The sequence below is a fragment of the Hippichthys cyanospilos genome, chromosome 2 (genome assembly GCF_059441005.1).
Source record: "Hippichthys cyanospilos isolate Australia breed blue-spotted pipefish chromosome 2, RoL_Hcya_1.0, whole genome shotgun sequence".
Classification (NCBI taxonomy): domain Eukaryota; kingdom Metazoa; phylum Chordata; class Actinopteri; order Syngnathiformes; family Syngnathidae; genus Hippichthys; species Hippichthys cyanospilos.
Genome location: NC_142370.1, coordinates 6176563 through 6194007, shown reverse-complemented (window position 1 = coordinate 6194007; position 17445 = coordinate 6176563). Strand labels below are relative to the sequence as shown.

General features: G+C 39.2%; 2 protein-coding genes and 1 long non-coding RNA gene across 9 annotated transcripts in view; 2 read left to right on the top strand and 1 right to left on the bottom strand.

Moving 5' to 3' along the window:
• Positions 1 to 246: 246 nt before the first annotated feature.
• Positions 247 to 7602, bottom strand: LOC148427020 (ceramide synthase 5-like). Of its 2 annotated transcripts, XM_088408580.1 has the most exons (10): positions 7171 to 7599; positions 6187 to 6289; positions 5876 to 6006; positions 5739 to 5796; positions 5623 to 5673; positions 5412 to 5504; positions 2924 to 3052; positions 2184 to 2290; positions 1887 to 2043; positions 247 to 975 (listed from the first exon to the last, which is right to left on the bottom strand). In XM_088408580.1, the coding sequence occupies exons 1-10, from the start codon at positions 7344 to 7346 to the stop codon at positions 847 to 849; spliced, it is 1134 nt and encodes a 377-aa protein (XP_088264706.1). In that variant the 5' UTR covers positions 7347 to 7599; the 3' UTR covers positions 247 to 846. The 2 variants fall into 2 exon arrangements, with proteins under 2 accessions (XP_088264706.1, XP_088264707.1); XM_088408581.1 differs by lacking the exon at positions 2924 to 3052 and having other exon boundaries at positions 7171 to 7602.
• LOC148427019 (uncharacterized) lies at positions 7077 to 9779 on the top strand. The gene is made up of 2 exons (XR_015864880.1): positions 7077 to 7784; positions 8478 to 9779. It is a non-coding gene; the product is annotated as an uncharacterized LOC148427019 (long non-coding RNA).
• Positions 9780 to 13223: 3444 nt separating this feature from the next.
• slmapb (sarcolemma associated protein b) overlaps positions 13224 to 17445 on the top strand; it is a 10149-nt gene continuing 5927 nt past the window's right edge. For 3 of the 6 annotated variants that reach the window (XM_088408445.1, XM_088408443.1, XM_088408440.1), the window contains exons 1-5: positions 13225 to 13343; positions 13549 to 13603; positions 15397 to 15525; positions 15620 to 15694; positions 15836 to 16138. In XM_088408445.1, coding sequence (XP_088264571.1) covers positions 13284 to 13343; positions 13549 to 13603; positions 15397 to 15525; positions 15620 to 15694; positions 15836 to 16138 — 622 coding nt within the window. In that variant the 5' untranslated portion in view covers positions 13225 to 13283. Of the gene's footprint in view, positions 13344 to 13548; positions 13604 to 15396; positions 15526 to 15619; positions 15695 to 15835; positions 16139 to 17445 lie in introns of all 6 variants that reach the window. The other 3 variants (XM_088408439.1, XM_088408442.1, XM_088408444.1) reach the window with 2 other exon arrangements.

Sequence of the window (17445 nt, the reverse complement as noted above, 5' to 3'; positions counted from 1 at the left end):
AGTGAAAACGTACAGACTTTAAAATGTGAACAAATTAGCAATAAAATACTACATGTAAGGAGTAGAAGAATGACTTCTTAAAATATCTCAGTGCAATGCAATATACTGAAGTATATTTGTCTTTGGTACTTTAAAGGTCTTCTTAATGGCAGGTTTGACAGATTGCTGTGGCAAAGTCTTGTGTTAACGCTTTAAAAGCCATCCAAATCGCAATGTCTGTATAGTACCAAACAAAAAGATGACTAATGGATCATAAAATGTATTTAATGTTTTGGTGAAATTGGAAAATCAAGATCATCTGCATTCATAAACATTCATAATAATTACAACATAATTCCTGTTTGTCTGGCTTGGTACAAGAGTATTTTATTAAGAAAATGTATGTTGTATTTGGAAATTCTTAAGTGTTTTAAGCATGGTAGATTCTGAGATTGGTTTTCTAGTTGTAAAAAAAAAGGTACAATCCATAATAAAATGTAATTCATCTTATGAAATGGTATTGACAGCTCTGTTGATCTGTTTTGCGATGTCTGACATTATAACGCGCACGCACATACGCACGCATACACACAGATATACAAACACACAAGCACACCTACACACGCACACACACACGCACACACACACACAGCGAAAAGGCAATCTAGTCTTGTTTGCTCAAAAAAAATTCTGGTCACTTTTGCAAGCATGAAGCAGGTGTAAACATCACAAAGTGTGAAGAGGATCTGCTGTATCCCGCACACAGTCTTTTCTTTGGTTATCTTCTATGAGGGTCAAAGTGACATGGTGAATTGCAAAGGCACAATGGTGGACAAATCCGCACAACTAAATATCCACACTTTGTCCTTAGTGGTCATACTTTTCACCATTGAGGTTACTGGTGGGGCCACTTGTCTGATTTGGGTGTTTACCGCTGTTGGAATGAATCTCCTCATCTGAGCTGCTCTCTATGTCGCTGCGGTCATCCTTTGCCACCTGAAACACAACAAATTCAAAAACAAAGCCAAAAGGCAATGGAGGTCATCACTAGCAGGTACTATATGTGGATGATGAGCATTTTTTATAATTCGTTCAAAAAAACGTGTAAGAATGATGTGAAGCACATGAATGACGCGTAAGACAGGAACACTTACAACACGGCAAACTAGTGCAGAGCTAATTCATGGAGATATATCTCTTATATTCACAATATAAAAAGAAATGACTGATTAGATATCAGACTGTGTGATTTTTCAACATTAAGCTGCTTTTATAACTAATAAAAATTGAAATTATCGATGAATCATTTTAAAAACATGTTTAAATGTCCATCACTTTATTAAAAAAAAAAAAAACAGGACAAGATTTCAAATGGACAGTGCAGCTGTTGGTCTTTGTTATCCCAACTCTCTTAGAGCAATGGAAAAAGTTGCCACTGAATTGCAGGGCCATAAATACAACAGCTATTCCACAATTAGACCTAAGGACAATTTTGATGATCCAATATACCATGCATGTTTTTGGAATGCGGAAAGAAACCAGACTGCCCCCCCCCCCCCCAAAAAAAAAAAACATGGGCACAGGGAGAACATGCAAACTCAACATAAGAAAGCCAGAAGGGAACCCACGACTTAAGCATGTGAGGCGGACAAGCTAGCAAACCTGAAACGGTGCCACCCCCAAATGATCAAAATAATTATCAAAAATAATTATGACTCAGCTTAATTTCAATTAATCATTGCACCGTGTTTTGCTAAATTTAGTAGACGTACTGTGTATATACAGTATACGGTATAGTCTCTGTATGTGGTATTGTTTGGATTCTAACAGTGTATAGACATTTTATTTGCAATATGTGATTCACATCACATTGAAAATATATGGTTGTAGCCATGAGCCCAACTTACCTTTCCCTTAAATATGGCTTTAATTGCAATGCGTGCAATGAGGTAGAACCAGATAACGTGAAGAGTCTGCAGCACAAAAAGTAATCCATTAAACAGCCACCAGGCCTGATATGGACCAGCAATCTCCCAGCTCTCAATCAGAACGCTATGAATAATCCTGCAAGAAATGAGTACAGTTTTTAATTAACTTGTACAGTATTATTAATCAAGATTGTGTGTGTGTGTGTGTGTAAGGGGGGAGGGAACATTTATATGTTAAAAAAAAAAAACTCACAAAAGGAAAACTGTTTGTCTCACCAGAAAGGAAAGATGACAAGTCGAGCGATGAAAAAGCTGATGCTGAATACCACAAACAGGCCGTCACATAACCGCTGATATTTGGCATAGTTGGCAAGCTTGGCTGCCTGTGTGAGAAAAAAAAAGCAATTTCTTGTTAAACACAAAAGTACATTCAAAAAGTATACGCCCAGCAGGAAAAGATACCGTTTGTTACAGCTGAAATATACTCAGAAACATTAGGATTAACTTAAACTAAAAAAATACTGTTACTGTATATATACACAGTAGTACTGTGAGTGCACAAATTCAACAATCACGTTGACAGGTAAAGGCCAGACAGATGACTGACTGACTGACTGAGTTGTATGGACTTTTCAAATGAAGAACAAGTAACTAAAAAAAGTAATCAGAGAAAAAAAAGGAGAAAAATACAAGAAAAAAACTGGTGCAGTAGTTTTAAGGACAACAATCCTTGACGTGTCAGATGCAGTGACTTGACAACGGAGGGGGAGGTGATCCTTATGCTAGTAGGTGCATCAAATGTGTGCACAGGAAGCAACAACCAAAGTTGCAATATTCGAGTATCGATGCAGCTTTGTACAGGTAGTTTTGACAATATAGAGTTGCCGGATGTTTTACTTTATGACTTGAGACCTTTTTTTTTTTTTTTGTCAGACTGTCACTAAGGTTGTCTGATATGTGGAAACCATCCTGTGTTGGGACAAAAATGTTTGACAAGTGCAATGAGGTGCCTTTACCTCAAGAAAGATGTCAGATGCATCATGCACACACATGACCAGAGTGCCAGCTCTTAACATGTTGTTGGCATAGGAGAACGTAATAAGGACAATGGTGGCCAGGTGATGGACAAGCATGATGAAGAAATCCTGACATTGATGAAATGAAAAGAAAGGGGAGGATCACTTTGTATTATGTTAAAACGACAACAACACAAACATTTCCTGCAAATGCGGAAAGCACATGAAATCAAACAAGTGTGATGATTACAAAATTCATGGATTAGAGCAGAGGTGGGTAGAATATACCCACATGTTTTATGTACTCAAGTAACAGTACTGTTCCTTTAGAATAACGACTCAAGTAAAAATGACATACTCCTCCAAATGTTTACTTGAATGTAAAAGAAAAAAAACCTCAAGTACTGAGTTACTGGTGAGTGTTTTTTTTAAATAAGGCATGAATGTCAAATTGACAGTGTTAAATAGTAATATGCAAATTCATATACCGTATTTTCAGCACTGTAAAGCGCACTGGATCATAAGACCCACCTCCAATGAATGGCCTATTTTAAAACTCTTTTCATATATAAGTCGCACCGCATTATAAAGCATATAGAAGCTACAGTTGTGGCTGGGTTTGTTTTATGCATCCACTAGATGTAGCTGCGCTAAAGGGAATGTCAAAAAAAAAAAAAAAATCAGATAAATCAGTCAAACTTTATTAATAGACAATCAGAAATTAAGAATAAAGATTATTTGTGAAAAATTCTATCTGAAGAATGGGAAAAAATACATGTTGATTACACAAAGACTATGGAGATCAATGCCAAGACGAATCAAGAGTTTAAAAGAGAATAATTATGATTAAATTAAATAATAAACTTAAACTTTTTAGTCAAACTGCAACCAATAACCTTAAAATATGTCGTTTTATTGATCTAAAAACAGTTTCTGGATTTGACAAAATTGCGCTCTTTTTTTTTTTTTTTTTTTTTACAAAAATGTTCACCTTTTGTACCTTGTCTCCATTTATATTGCTTCAAAATTGGAGCATATATAACATATGAATTTTTTCAAACAGGGTGTTATAAAAAATTTAAATGTAAAAAATACATTTATAACTAAAATGCGGAGGTAAAAATTAAAGTTACATGGCGATAAAGTTATTTCATTTTTTTGTCCTCCAAAAATGAAAACTCACAGTTTATGCGCTGTATAAGGCGCATCGGATTATAAGGCGTTGGAGAAAATTGAAGGCTTTTAGGTGAGCCTTATAGTGTGGAAAAACTGTTTTGGTTATAAAATCAAACTGGTCAATTTCAGCTGTTTTTAAATGAACTTGTTTTGCGTACACATGATAAACACCATGGTTGGCTGACAACAGACATAACTGTTCATATAATGATGTAAAATGTGATTACATTGAAATTAGACAGGTGGATTCACCCACATGAATCAACGACGCTGACATCGGTTTCATCATTCAAAAACAAAATGAGTTTTGCCTAATCTTGAGTGCTGTAAATTATGGATGTCTCTTTTTCCCCCTCCTCCTTTTGAATGTATACATGCTTCTTAACTGCAAGGAACAGCGAGATAGGGAGAGAAAGCACTCAAGTCTGAATAGATCAGACAAAACTGAGGCTATGATTGACCTGTTTATACCATTTGGCTAACACAGCAACCTTTTGTACGTTTCTCAAGTTGCATCGATTTCTTGTAGACTTAGACAGTGAGTTTTTAGAAAGACGCAGATCATGAGATTTTTTTTTTTTTTTTTTTTTTTTATGTATTCGTAGTATATCCGTCTGTTTACTACACGGCCTACACTACTTATTTGTGTTGCGGTGTCCTGGTTTTTCATAGGCTCTCTGAGAAAGTAGCTAGAGACCGCCGTCATGTTTTACACAGATAAGTCAATACGAAAAGTTAGTTTTTGTCCGAGGCACCGCAGAAACTGTGAGCTGTCATGTGATTCTCTGCCTCCATTCAATTGGTCAAAAACAGTGAATAGTCACTTGTACTGTATGTGCAAAGAATTGGTTAAACAGTCACGTGACACAGCTCCGACAAACCAAAAGGGAAAGCACAAGCAAAATAAATATTTGTAGATAAAAATACAAAGAGCCAGCAAAATGCAGCTCAGTGAAAAGGTGGTTTTACTTGATATCAACAATACACGTGAAAACATTTTCTGCATTAGAACTACTCTAACAAATACAAATTATCCAACAAGCTAGATGAGTAAATTTAACTGACTAGGTGTAGCTCATTATTACCCACCTCTGCTTAAGGGCCAATGAAAAGCAAATGTGAATCTACAATGTGATAATGCACTGTTTCATTGCCCAACCTGTTTTACCAGAAAATCAGTCATCAGCAAATCCAAAAACACTCCGGTAATGATGAATACCAACACAAAGGTGACAGGGGCTTATATATGTGAGATGGAAGAAAGAATGGTCGATAGGGAGGTTTTTATTTTTTTGTACCCATGCGGGCTCACCTTACGTTTGATGTCTGTGAATTGGGAAAACATCAGAGACCAGTAGAACGCCAGCTCAGCCACATAGTGATTGAATTGCTGATGGCTCTGATGCTAGAAGATGGTGGGTAACACAAAAAGACCTTTAACGTTAGCAGTAGAGTGGAAACAACCCTGAATGACCTCATAATACCAGCCCGTGAAATGTACTGTAAAAGTACTGAATTAGAACCTGAAATGGATAGTTGTCCCAGCATTGTCTCGTATCCCACATCCATGGCGACTAAGAGAAACACAATAATTAGGGTTTAAGCAACAAAAAATGGGCTTGATAACCATTTCACTTACCCCCCATAAGTGGCGAATGGCATAAATAAAAATCCCCAAGTAAAATGTGAACCGCCACCTGAAGTAAACGAAAAAGGTACAAGACAACATTTTTCATTTGCTGTTGATGAACGTGTACACATTTTTTCAAAACATACATGCTCTCGCAGAACTTTGTCTGCATGCTTGGCTTGTCTTGGTTGCGGCGGATTCGAAACCATCTCTGTATTTTCCGCACATCCCAATCCAGTTGCTTGCAAAGCCCCTGCAGTTGCTTTGAATCCGGACACTAGTGAAGACAACAAAGACAGGAATTACCTGCTTTTGGTCATCTCTACGCTACAGGTTGTAAAACTGCCGAGTCTCGGCCGGCGGGCCCGGCGCGCCCCAATATCATATCATTACATCTGCCATGGTGTAACACAGATGTTTGGCGAATAATGGGGTAAACAAAGGACCAAACTTGTACCGTTTTGGACAGATACACCCTCTCCAGAACAGCATTGGGCTGGGCTTGTCGATGCACTCCCGCTTGAATCTGAAGTATGTGGGCACAGGGCTTGGCCACTAGCCTGTATACACAGTCAGGCAAAAAAAAAAAAAAAAAAAAGACAAAAGTGGGGGAAGGGACACAGGAATGACATAGTTAAACCAGACATTCAGACAGGGCAAGAATCAGTCAGGAGTTAACCCCTTGGTATGGTAATAGATGAACTTTTAACCCAGTCACAGACATAAACTGTTGGATGTCACATTTAAACCAGGGAAAAAGAATTGCTCCAAGGAAACCATAAACGAGGCTTTCAGGGAGACACGGGAAACAAGAAATACCAGGGAATGTGGCACCTAGTCCAAACGGTGCCTGATGACATGTCACGTGACCACGAGACAGCGACGGGAGGGTCTCCCCACACCAAATAGATGTCACAAGATAATCTGCTTCAACTGACCAGTGTCTATACCGCACGTTTATGCCCATCCCGATTATCTGAAATAGTTTCTCCCGACGTGGAAAAAAAAAAAAACGGATTTGGGAAAAGCGCAGCGATGGTTTGGGCCTGACCATTTGCTGAGTAGAACGAGCAAATTCAACTCAAATGCCCAGGAAGGAAAACGACCCTTGTTTTCGAGTTAACGTTCAACAGGCGTTGGGATTCCGAATCATTGCATGCGACAGTCAAACTAAAAGAGACACACAAAGTTTCATCTGAGACGCCCGAGTGAACCACGTGATTGAAGCATTACTCGATTGGATTTTCTGTTGATAAAATCGACCTTGTCCTGAATCGTCCCACTCGCGTATCTAAATATAGACTTGTAATTTAGCTCTGCGTTCACAAACGATGAGTGTTGGGAGAGACGGTTGCGTGTGATTAAATGGGCAACATATGAAGCCCTCGACAGAAGAACGAAAGCGTAAGAGGGAGGCAACCAAACACTCGTCGGGATTTACCTTTCGAACAGGATCCTCAGCATGAAAACCCCGACGGCCAGCGGAAGCGCGTAGAGTATGTCGCCCACTCGAGGGTACTCCACGCCAGGTGGTGGATGCTCCAGATCCGCCCAGGAAACATTTTCGGGAAGCCAAAATCTCTCATTCCAAAACCAAGCTGAAAACGAGGAAGTCATCGGGGGAGTAACGGCGCAAGCAGTTGTAATCGAGTAGGGCAGCTTTTTCTTTTTTCTTTTCCCAAGCCGTAACGATTACGCTCCCACCTTGTTCCTAAAGATCAGCGCTGGCGCTAAGTAGGCATTAGCGCCGCTTTAACTCATAAGAGTAAAGTGTTCACTGCGGTTAGCTTGACGCGTAAAAGGCAACACCCACCGCAAATACTTTCAATGACGCTCCTGAGCCAGCCAGCGAGCGAGCGAGCGACCGCCCCCGGAGTGAAGTCACGCTAACTGAGCTCTGGCAGGAAGACGCCGCCTGCCCGGCCGCCCACTGTCGAGTAATCGCCGTTCGGGCTAACGGCCAGTTTATCAATACTTTCACCCGCTTCACACCTCGCTAACCTGGCCCCATTTAGTCTGTTTTGTTGACTACTCATTCTGAACTGTTGTTCGGAGGTAAGTTTATGATGCTGTGTACTGTAGGTTATGATTCTGTAGAGCGGGGGTCACCAGCGGGTAGCTCGCGAGGATCACATGAGTAGCACGCAGAACTGTTCTGCAAATACTTTACAAGTGATAGAACATTGTGAATATTGCGATTATGCATATATTCATATTACACTTGATTTACATATTTACTACAGGTGTTTCTTGATTGTTGCGAGAACTCAATAGCATGATCAGGGTCTTCACGTAAGGCCTTCTTAAAGGCCTACTAAAAGGTTAGTGGCCCCTGTGTAGGTTTGTGATGCCACGTTGTTTTGTTTTTCTTTTGTCGAACTTGGTGTCTGACAGTAAAGATAAAGAAGAATATAGCACGTGGCGCCCCATGCATTCCACGCTTGGACCTTCAGCGATGTCCTCCCTGGCATCCCTGGCAATCACACGTATGCATTATTGGCCGTTGCATCAACTTAATGGTGTACTAGATGGGCTATTTTATGGAGAATCTCAACATCAATAAACCCGCATCGCAAAACTTGACATCAAAGACTACACGTGATACTTGATATCCATTAATCTAATATAAGCGAAATAAAATTACAAAAACATTAAAATTAAATAGATACAATACTTGCACTCACCAAAATGTCTCTCTCCCAAAACACTTATTTCAACACAAAATGCATTCTTCTTTCTTTCCTCTAGAAGACTTCAATGACTTGGTTGACCTTTTCCTCAGCTGCGGCCATTGTGGGTTAAAGAAGCAAGTAGATAAATTTGAATTTTCTGCTAAAGGTCCCCAGCTCTGGCTCAAGTGTATCTACGCCGATGAAGCAAATCAACGTGTAGCTTGGTTGCTCTGCATAGCGCTGCCTCCCATCCAACCATCCAATCACAGGGCGCGTTCAACATGAGGCCTTCAAGCTGTCCTGACTGTCCTCAACTCGTGATCTTATTGGCTACCTCAACTGTCTATTAACTATATGTGCCCCTTCACTTATAGTGCACAGACCCCCACTGTTGATTGTGAAGGCCTTGGGCAGATTTCATACAGCATGGTGACACAAGTTAGCTGTATTCTGATTGGATAAAAACTCTAACCTAAAACTACAGCACTGGAATAAGTGCAACCAAATTTGTCCGGTAGAGTAGAATAGAGTAGAGTAGAGTAAAGTGGAGGAGAGGAGAGGAGAATTATTTACTCTTTACATGATGGTATATAAACTTCTCGTCAGTGGGTTTTTGTTGACGGATAAAAGAGCCCTCTGTATTCATTTAATGTCTACACAGTAATGTTGTATCATTATTTGATGCAAACGGAAGCTCATTTTCTGTTCTTCTGAGTAATCATATTCTTTAAAAGAGGAGGTAGGTTTTGCCTCACTGAGAAATCAAGCAGTATGTGCAAATCCCCTGAAAATACGGAAGGCTGGAGTAGTTGATCATTGACCGACCTATGTCAATGATTAGTAACATCTCATCCTGAATCTCTATTTCATGAGGATCTTGTCCAAGTCAGAGCAAGGTTTCTGAATTCTAATGACATATCACCATGCAACCTCTGACATTGCTTTGTCCCTGTGGTTCCGCATTTCACGCTTTGAGTCCTCTTTTAAATATGCACCAGTCATCTTAAACGGTACCACTGCAATGGTAGGTTTTACTTTCAACAGAGAAGCTGCTACTGTGGCGCAGATATCAGTTAAGCTCGTACTTCACAGTAACCTATTTATCTTGTAAATGAAGGTAATCCCCGTCTATTTTGCAAGGTGTGATTGTTTTTGCTGACAGCTAAAATTGCCAAACTCATGAACTACACCTCTGTCTTTTCCATTCAGTGTCATATGTACATTTCTGATGAATAATTAAACTTGATAATATAACATGGAAACGTTAAAGTCCAATGCATGCTGCTGGGCGTTTTAGTGTTTCTAATTTTGCTTTATTGATAGGACAAAGTATGTCCGAAGTCTGTTAGCCAACAGGCATCATAAAAACACATATTGAGCTTTGTGGTCTGTTTTTTTAATGAAGAATTTGTCATTTCACATGTTACTGGAAAGAAAAAAAAACAAAAACAAGGAAAGGTAGTTTTGAAGAAGAGGAGTTTGCTGTGCAAAAACTGCAAACAAGAGTTGACTAGGTCTGCCTTCAGTAATAGACCCACCTCCTTTTGTTAGTGATTGGTTGTTGTTTTTTTTCCCTCAAATATAGATACAGTACAAGGCTGCCATATGTGATTCCAGTCGGATTCCTCCTCAAATTTAATTTTTGGGTCTGACTGTGCCTACTCTTTTTAGGTTAGGGTCACACTGCAGAACTTAATATTCACTTCAGATTTTTTTTTTGTGGAATCCGATGTTTTTGTGAGGTCGTTCACATTTTCGAATTATTACAATGAATGTCACCTACCTTTCAGGCTGAAGTCGCATGTCACAAGATCTTATACGTATCAGATTTAGTACTACATAACCATTGAAAAAATTGGATCTTGATTGTTCACACTGCCATCAAAAGTTCAGCTACAGGTCTGACAGAGACAAAAAAAATCTGAATTGGGTCACTTCAGGCTAGGTGTGAACCTAGCTTCAGTTAGTGTCCAAATCCGAACTGGCCCTGTTCAGACTGGGCCCCATTATTAACCCACCCGACGGGTGGTTGGTTTAGCAAAGCCACTGAAAATGGGGTGTTGGACAGCATGTGTAACGTTGGACGTTGCATAATTGCAACAGCAGCAATAACAACGAGGGGCACGTTTGAAAAATTCGCTTCAATTTCCAGGCCGTTCTCTTCTCTTAGATTGGGTGTTTTTGTTACCGCCACTCCCATTCATTTGATTATTTTTCAATCAGCAGCTCGTGCTCGAACTGTTTCCATACTTTACTATTTGACGCACTTTTGCACCATGTCCCTTATGGGAGCGGCTACTGTGGCACTGATGGTGTGCTTATAAAGTTAACCTCGTAAAAAATGGATTACTCACCCCTACAACCTGAGTTCACGTACAGCTGTTCTGATTTTGGTTCGTCAAATAAATGAGAACATTTCCACCCCCCCCTCTTCAATGTGCTGTACATGTCATTACTTTTTGGTGCTTTGAAGGTACTTTGCTAATGCATTAGGTCAGTGGGGGTACCCCTGCGGATGCTTGAAGGAACTTCAATCCTTTAAAAATAATTATTGAAGTGATAAAATGTTCATAAAACCAATTTTAGATTAGTAGGTTATTCAATTTAATTATTTTAAAAACCCAGATTCTCCCCCATACTAGAATGGTTTGACCCAGCTTGTCTCGTGCCACCTCACATTACCTGTCAACCTCATGATTTATTTTTGTGAACAAATCTCTACTGTGATCCCAAAAAAGGACACTTTGAATTGAGTATTTTTATGTGGACGCATATTTGTGTATTATTATTTCTTTTTGAAAACAGCTCTGACACTTTATTTTGATTATTTCCTTGTGGACAAATATTTATCAATAATTAGGTTAATGATTTATTTTTGTGAACAGATCTCTACTCTAACCCAAAAAGTAGACACTTTATGTTTAATATTTTTCTGTGGACAAATATTTATTCATAATTATTTATTTTGGGAACAGGTCTGACAAATTATGCTGATTATTTTTTGTGGACAAATATATAATAATAGTTATTTCTTTTTCTTTTTTTTTATAACAGATCTCTTCTATGATCCAAAGAGGACAATTTATGTTGATTATTTTTTGTGTACCAATACAAATTAAGTTTGAAATGTTCTAATAAATCAGACACTTGATGGCATGTTTTCTTCTTTCTTTCTTTATTTTTTTTTGTTTTGTTTTATCCAAAAATGCTTTGCACTGGGTACTTGGCTGGAAAATATTTCACAGGGGGTACATCACAGAAAAAAGTTTGAGAACCACTGTATTTGAGTTCATAGTGTGAAAGTGGTCATTGACCTCACCTCAAGTCTACTGCCAAGTGTGAGTGTGTACTGTGCTTGCTTTTCTTTTGCTGGTAAGAAAAAAAAACTCCACACAATAGTGGATTCTTTACATCTTTAATAAAAACAAGCGTAGTACTATTAGATGGCTACCATGCTACAACTCAAAGCATGCATGCTTGACTGACTTAGAGTGATGTCACCAACAGTCAAATTCAGTCTGTATGTTTGGAGCTGTTCAAATTGAGACACATGCTTTCAAGATCTGACATGAAACTCCGTCCTGTTTCAATCTCAATGGTCAAAAAGTCGGATTTTGGTTGGCAATCTAAACAAGGCCAAAAGTGGTGGTAGATGAAGGACTTTTTTTTTCTCCAAAGATTATAGTTACTGACAGTTTTAACAAATATATATATATATATATATATATATATATATATATATATATATATATATATATATATATATATATATATATATTTTTTTTTTTTTTTTTTTTTTAAATGGGGGGGGGGGGTGGGGGGATCTTGCCTTTAAGTCATTCCTAAGGGCCTAAACCTCATACATCTCGCAATTAGTTCTACTCGTCATGGTTATCATCACCAAGACATAAACCACATACACTGGTTAATTCGGTACCTAACACAATCTAGTCCAAAGGTGTCGAACTCCAGTCCTCGAGGGCCGGTATCCTACATGTTTTCAAATCTTTTCCCTCAAAAACACCTGATTCAAATGATTGGGATCATTTTAAAGCTCTTGCAGAGCCTGCTAATGAGCTATTCATTTGAATCAGGTGTGTTGGGGAAAGAAAACTGGAAAACATGCAGGATGCCGGCCCTCGAGGACTGGAGTTCCGACACCTATGATCTAGTCGAAGAATGCTTAAATGTTCTGCCTGTCACAATATGTTGTTGGCATAGAAGAAACCTGCATTATTTAGTGCCTACATAAATAGAACAGCGCATGTTTGTCAAACGTTGCTATGTATGGCACTAAACTTCCCTCAGTTAGTCTGAAGACAAACAATTAACTTCAAATTGTACGGTATATCACCCATAATCTTGTTCCTTCATAGATACCCGCGATCCTGTGTTTTAATGACCCATACCAGAACAAACTGCCATCTCCAGCTTTTCTGTTATGACCGCTTTAATAATTTTGTTTTGAAGGCAAAACGGAGAGCAGTAGTCCATGTTTTGAGTGTTACATCAGTACCGGCAGGCGAAAGAGCAGCATTCTAAACAAAACCTCTCAGTGTCAGTATGCAGCTGCAGCTTCCGTGATGCCGAGACTCAGATGCATGACCTAGTGTGGCGGGGCAGGCCAATGCAACTACGAAATAGAGGGAGGTCCGGTTTTAATTATATTTACTTGTTTTACAAAGCACGTGGTTTTGCACTTCAAACAGACTTAAAATCTTTTTTGTTTTCGGATTGGAGTGGATTTTTGTCTTATTGTGGCACTATTGAGTAGATATGACACTCAGTGTCATGTGCAGGCACCCCCCACCCCCCTCCTTTCCCTTCTTGGACTATTCCGTTGAGCATCTGAAAAAATCTGATAGTTAGAGAAGAGTTCTTCATGTCAAGGACTGCTGTGACCACAGTACAATCCACAACTCTAGGGCCTGGATTAATTGAGGTAACTGTTTCAGCTAAATTTGACAGTTGAGACTTTTTCTTCTGCATGTTTAATGTGATTTGTATAGTATACTCCGTGTTATTTTTCACGAAATCAACTGTTGTATTTACTGTTGTTGTATTTCACATATTTAACAAGAAAACGTACTTTATTTTTTCTGTTTGCATTTTACGTCATTATAATATGTAATAATACTTCTTTACAGATTATGGAAGCTAAGGAGCTAAGTGATCCACTGAACAATATATCCCTGATTAAAGGTAACTCAGAATGTATTTCTATTTTTGGAGGGACATGAATTAGGTTTCATCGTTTTGGTCTCCCATGCCTCTATGCGGTTCCGACCGCTGATCAATCAGACAACGTGTAGAAAAATTCATGAGTCATACTAAAGTGTCTAACCTATAATTCAAGGCAGTTGCATGGCTCAACAAGCTGATGTTCTTGTTAGTGTTTCCTCTCTCAACAACCTATTAGAAGTACGTACCTCCTTGACCAGAGAACATTTCAGTAGAACAACCAGTGACATTTAAAATGAAATGGAATGCAATCTTGGTGTGATATTATTTCATCACTTTCAAGAAGATTCACGAGTGACTTCATTTTGGATGAGGATTGTACTCAGTTTTCCATGCTTCACTGCACAACATAGAGAACATTTGTGGCATCCCCACTGCAGTGTTTCAGTCATTCTGAGATCAGTCTTAAGACTCTGCCACTGCCCATTTGTGCAACCATAGATGATTTTATTAGCTGCATCATCAAGAGATACTGTACGTTTTGCCTGTATGTGCTCAGTGCAGCCACGTCGAAGACAGACTGTCTCATTCATTGGGGTTGAAATCGTTGAAGGTTAGCTGGGCCATCATGACTTTTGCCTTCAGCAGTTGAGCTAAAAAAAGAAATTCCCCTACTTTTTTTTGTCAACACGCAGCATGACGCTCAGTATCCCATCTCGCCAAGAGGTATTTTTATACATTCTAATCCCATTAACGCTCGGATGTGTGACACTCAAGCCATGATGTGTCACGGCCGCTAAAGATATTGTGGTAGAAACCCTTTTGTGTTTCTCCTTTTTTTTTAAATTCAATTTTCTCTCAACTTGACAAAGACCACCCTATTAACAGGGAGCCCACTCACTTTCTCACTCATAAATATGCATGCATGTGGAAACACAAACAGATTGAACAAAACACAGCTCGCTCGGTCTTTGTCTGGCAGTCGGCAGGGTGGTCATGTGCTGGAGTCAGAGGGTGCCACCAGGCTCCAGTAGTCACTTCATTGCCTTGGATTTATTGGTGCCATCCCCAGTGAATGTGTTTGTAGGTGGATATAGACAGTACATTAAGACAGCCATGCGAGAGAGGCATGCAGAGCGGCGAGCCTCTGTGGCAAATGCTGCATTACACTCATTGGTTGCGTCCTTTTATGGTGCACATGCTTTCAAATGTTGTGACTCGTTTTTCTCCTTTGCCAAATGCTCGGCCCAAGATGAGGTCATCTCTTTTTCTAGCACCACAGATTAGTGGATCGAGATATTCACAGGGAAGTGAAAACCACCAAGTATTGGATGAACTTGTTTTCACCCAACACGAAGCATAACAGGCCTTTGGCAGCCTCAGTCAGACCGATCCTTTTTACCGGTGATGATGTTTTATTGCTGTTAGCTGGTGTAGTAGTGCCAAAGACAGCGCTTGTAGACAATTTTCAAAGACTGATCGGATAGGAAATGCACACTCTTTTCTGGGCTCACAATTAACTTATGTAATAGGCCAGTTTTAATATCTTGGGAAATCAACTCGTGTCAGCCCTAGTTAAATATTTGGGACTGAAGCAGATTTACCATGGAATGACTTGAAGTTGCTCTTCTATTTTTATGTCGACACTGAACACCATCATTGATTCCTCGTTTTGACAGGGACAACTGTCCGGCCTCAACATTCCACAGCCTCTGTGGGAAGATAGGAACCTTTACATTTGCAGCCCATTCACTCACTTGCTAAGAAAATCCCTTTTGATTTTACAATAACATTTTTCTTTATCGCATTCTCAGATGATCTCACCAGGTCAAACATGGGCTCCTCAAGCGAGTATGAAAAAACAATTCAGCGCTTGAATGAGGAACTTGGAAAGGCTCAGGATAGGGCCAACACAGAAAGGCACAAATGCATGGAGCTAGAAGGTAAAAACGGTGCAAAATAAATATCCTAATCTTTGCCAGTGTGCTTACCCAAGTAGACAGAGACCATCATAAAGTATGATGTTTTATTTTATAGGTATTCTCAATAAAGAGAGAAAAGACAAGAAACAACAAGCTGATGAATCAGAAAAACAGATCAAACTTCTTCAAGGTATATATACAAGGAGCCACCTGTTACATGGTAGCTGTTGTGGCAGTCATATTAAGCAACTAAATTATACTTTATAATAATCGCACTTTAAAAATTTGACCCCCACTAATGTATACAGTACAATGCGCTTACTTTGAACAGGCCAACTGCGGCAACTCCAAGATGAAATGGATGTCCTCAGAGAGCAGACAGGCGTCTCCTCTCGTTTACGTGACGAGCTACAAAGTTCACGTGACGAAGTGAACTCACTAAAACGCATCCTGGAGGCAGCTTCCGCTGAGCGGGACCGTGAGGTCAGCGCGATTGAAGTGAACCTGGCAACCGTCTCCAAAGATTTGGACAAATGGCGTCAAACTGCCAGCAAATACGAGCGTGAGATCGATGAGCTCCAGCGGGATCTCCAACAGCAGGGCAAACAGTGGCAGAAAACTGCAGAAATACAAGGTACTTCAGGCTGCAAATAAACAAAAAAATATACAAACATTTAGAAAATGCTTCTTTATACTGTACAGTATGTGTGAGGGTAAAACAATCCGTCCGTGTGACAAGCTGCTGAGTAGTTCTCAGGTATCTGATGAAACTGCTGGTCAAATGAAATGCAGTGCATCTTATATTTCTGCACGTGATGCACTCGTTTCTCTTAAAATCTAAATCTGCATACATTTTTTTTTCTTTTTACACATTTTTACATGTGCATCAAGATACAGGTTACCCGAGTTGTGGATTTTTTTATTTATTTTTTTTTTACCTACGATCTGTTTGTTGGCAGTCAAATCAATTTAACTCACTTCACAAAAACCTCCAATTTGGCAAATTCTGAAAAAAGCATTACAAAAAAAGTTGCATCCAGTTCTAATGCAAAGTGTAAATTCCCATTGACATGCTCCCAGTTAGCATTTGCAGTGGTGGTTTCAAACCTCTTTAAGTCGCAGGTGTCAAATTCTGGTCCTCAAGGGCTACTATCCTGCATGGTTGAGATGTTTCCGTTCAGCACACCTGTTTCAAACTATCAGTTTATCAGCAAGCTATCCATGAGCCTGTTAACGATCCTGATCATTTGAATCAGGTGTGTTGAAGCAGGGAAACCTGTAAAACAGACGTGATAGTGGCCTAAAGAAGCAGAGTTTCACAGCTGTGCTTTAAGTAATAGATTTTTACAGCACATGTAGACAGATAACATGCAATAATCACATATATTTTTGTCCCTTATTAAAAACCACCAATTATAGCAACTTAATGTAGGAGTAGAAGAAGTCTTATTCTTTTTTGCTTGTGTCTGTCCGACAGCACTATGCAAAACTACCTCGTGGTGGCTCGTCACACCAGAAGAAGCAGCACTCTGAATTGGATCACAGAGTTAAATCATGATGCACAAATTGCTCAAAGCATTTCATTTGTTTTTAACCAATTATAATAAAATAGAGTGATTTTAATCCTTGGTAAAATAACAACATCATAACATTTATTTTGTGGGAACAGCTGGAACAAATGAATGGCATTTTCCATCATGTGGTTATAGATGATTTGAGATACAAGTGTTACGAGTTACAGGCATTGTCAAAGAACAAATGAAACATGTATCTCAAGGCATGTCTGTATTTTTGATGGTTTAAAACAGGGGTCACCAACACGGTGCCTGCACCAGGTAGCTTTTGTTTTTCTTTTTGTTTTGTATTTTAATCCCTTTATAACTTAGCTTCACAGCATGGTGATCCATTGTTTATGCTGTTAGGCAAAAAGTCACAAACTGT

Coding starts and splice junctions, on each gene's coding strand:
- LOC148427020 (XM_088408580.1), bottom strand. CDS start 7,346: ATGACTTCCTCGTTTTCAGCTTGGTTTTGGAATGAGAGATTTTGGCTT. Junction 6,290..7,170: donor CTGAGGATCCTGTTCGAAAG/GTAAATCCCGAC, acceptor CTGTGTATACAG/GCTAGTGGCCAAGCCCTGTG. Junction 976..1,886: donor AAGCCATATTTAAGGGAAAG/GTAAGTTGGGCT, acceptor GTTGTGTTTCAG/GTGGCAAAGGATGACCGCAG.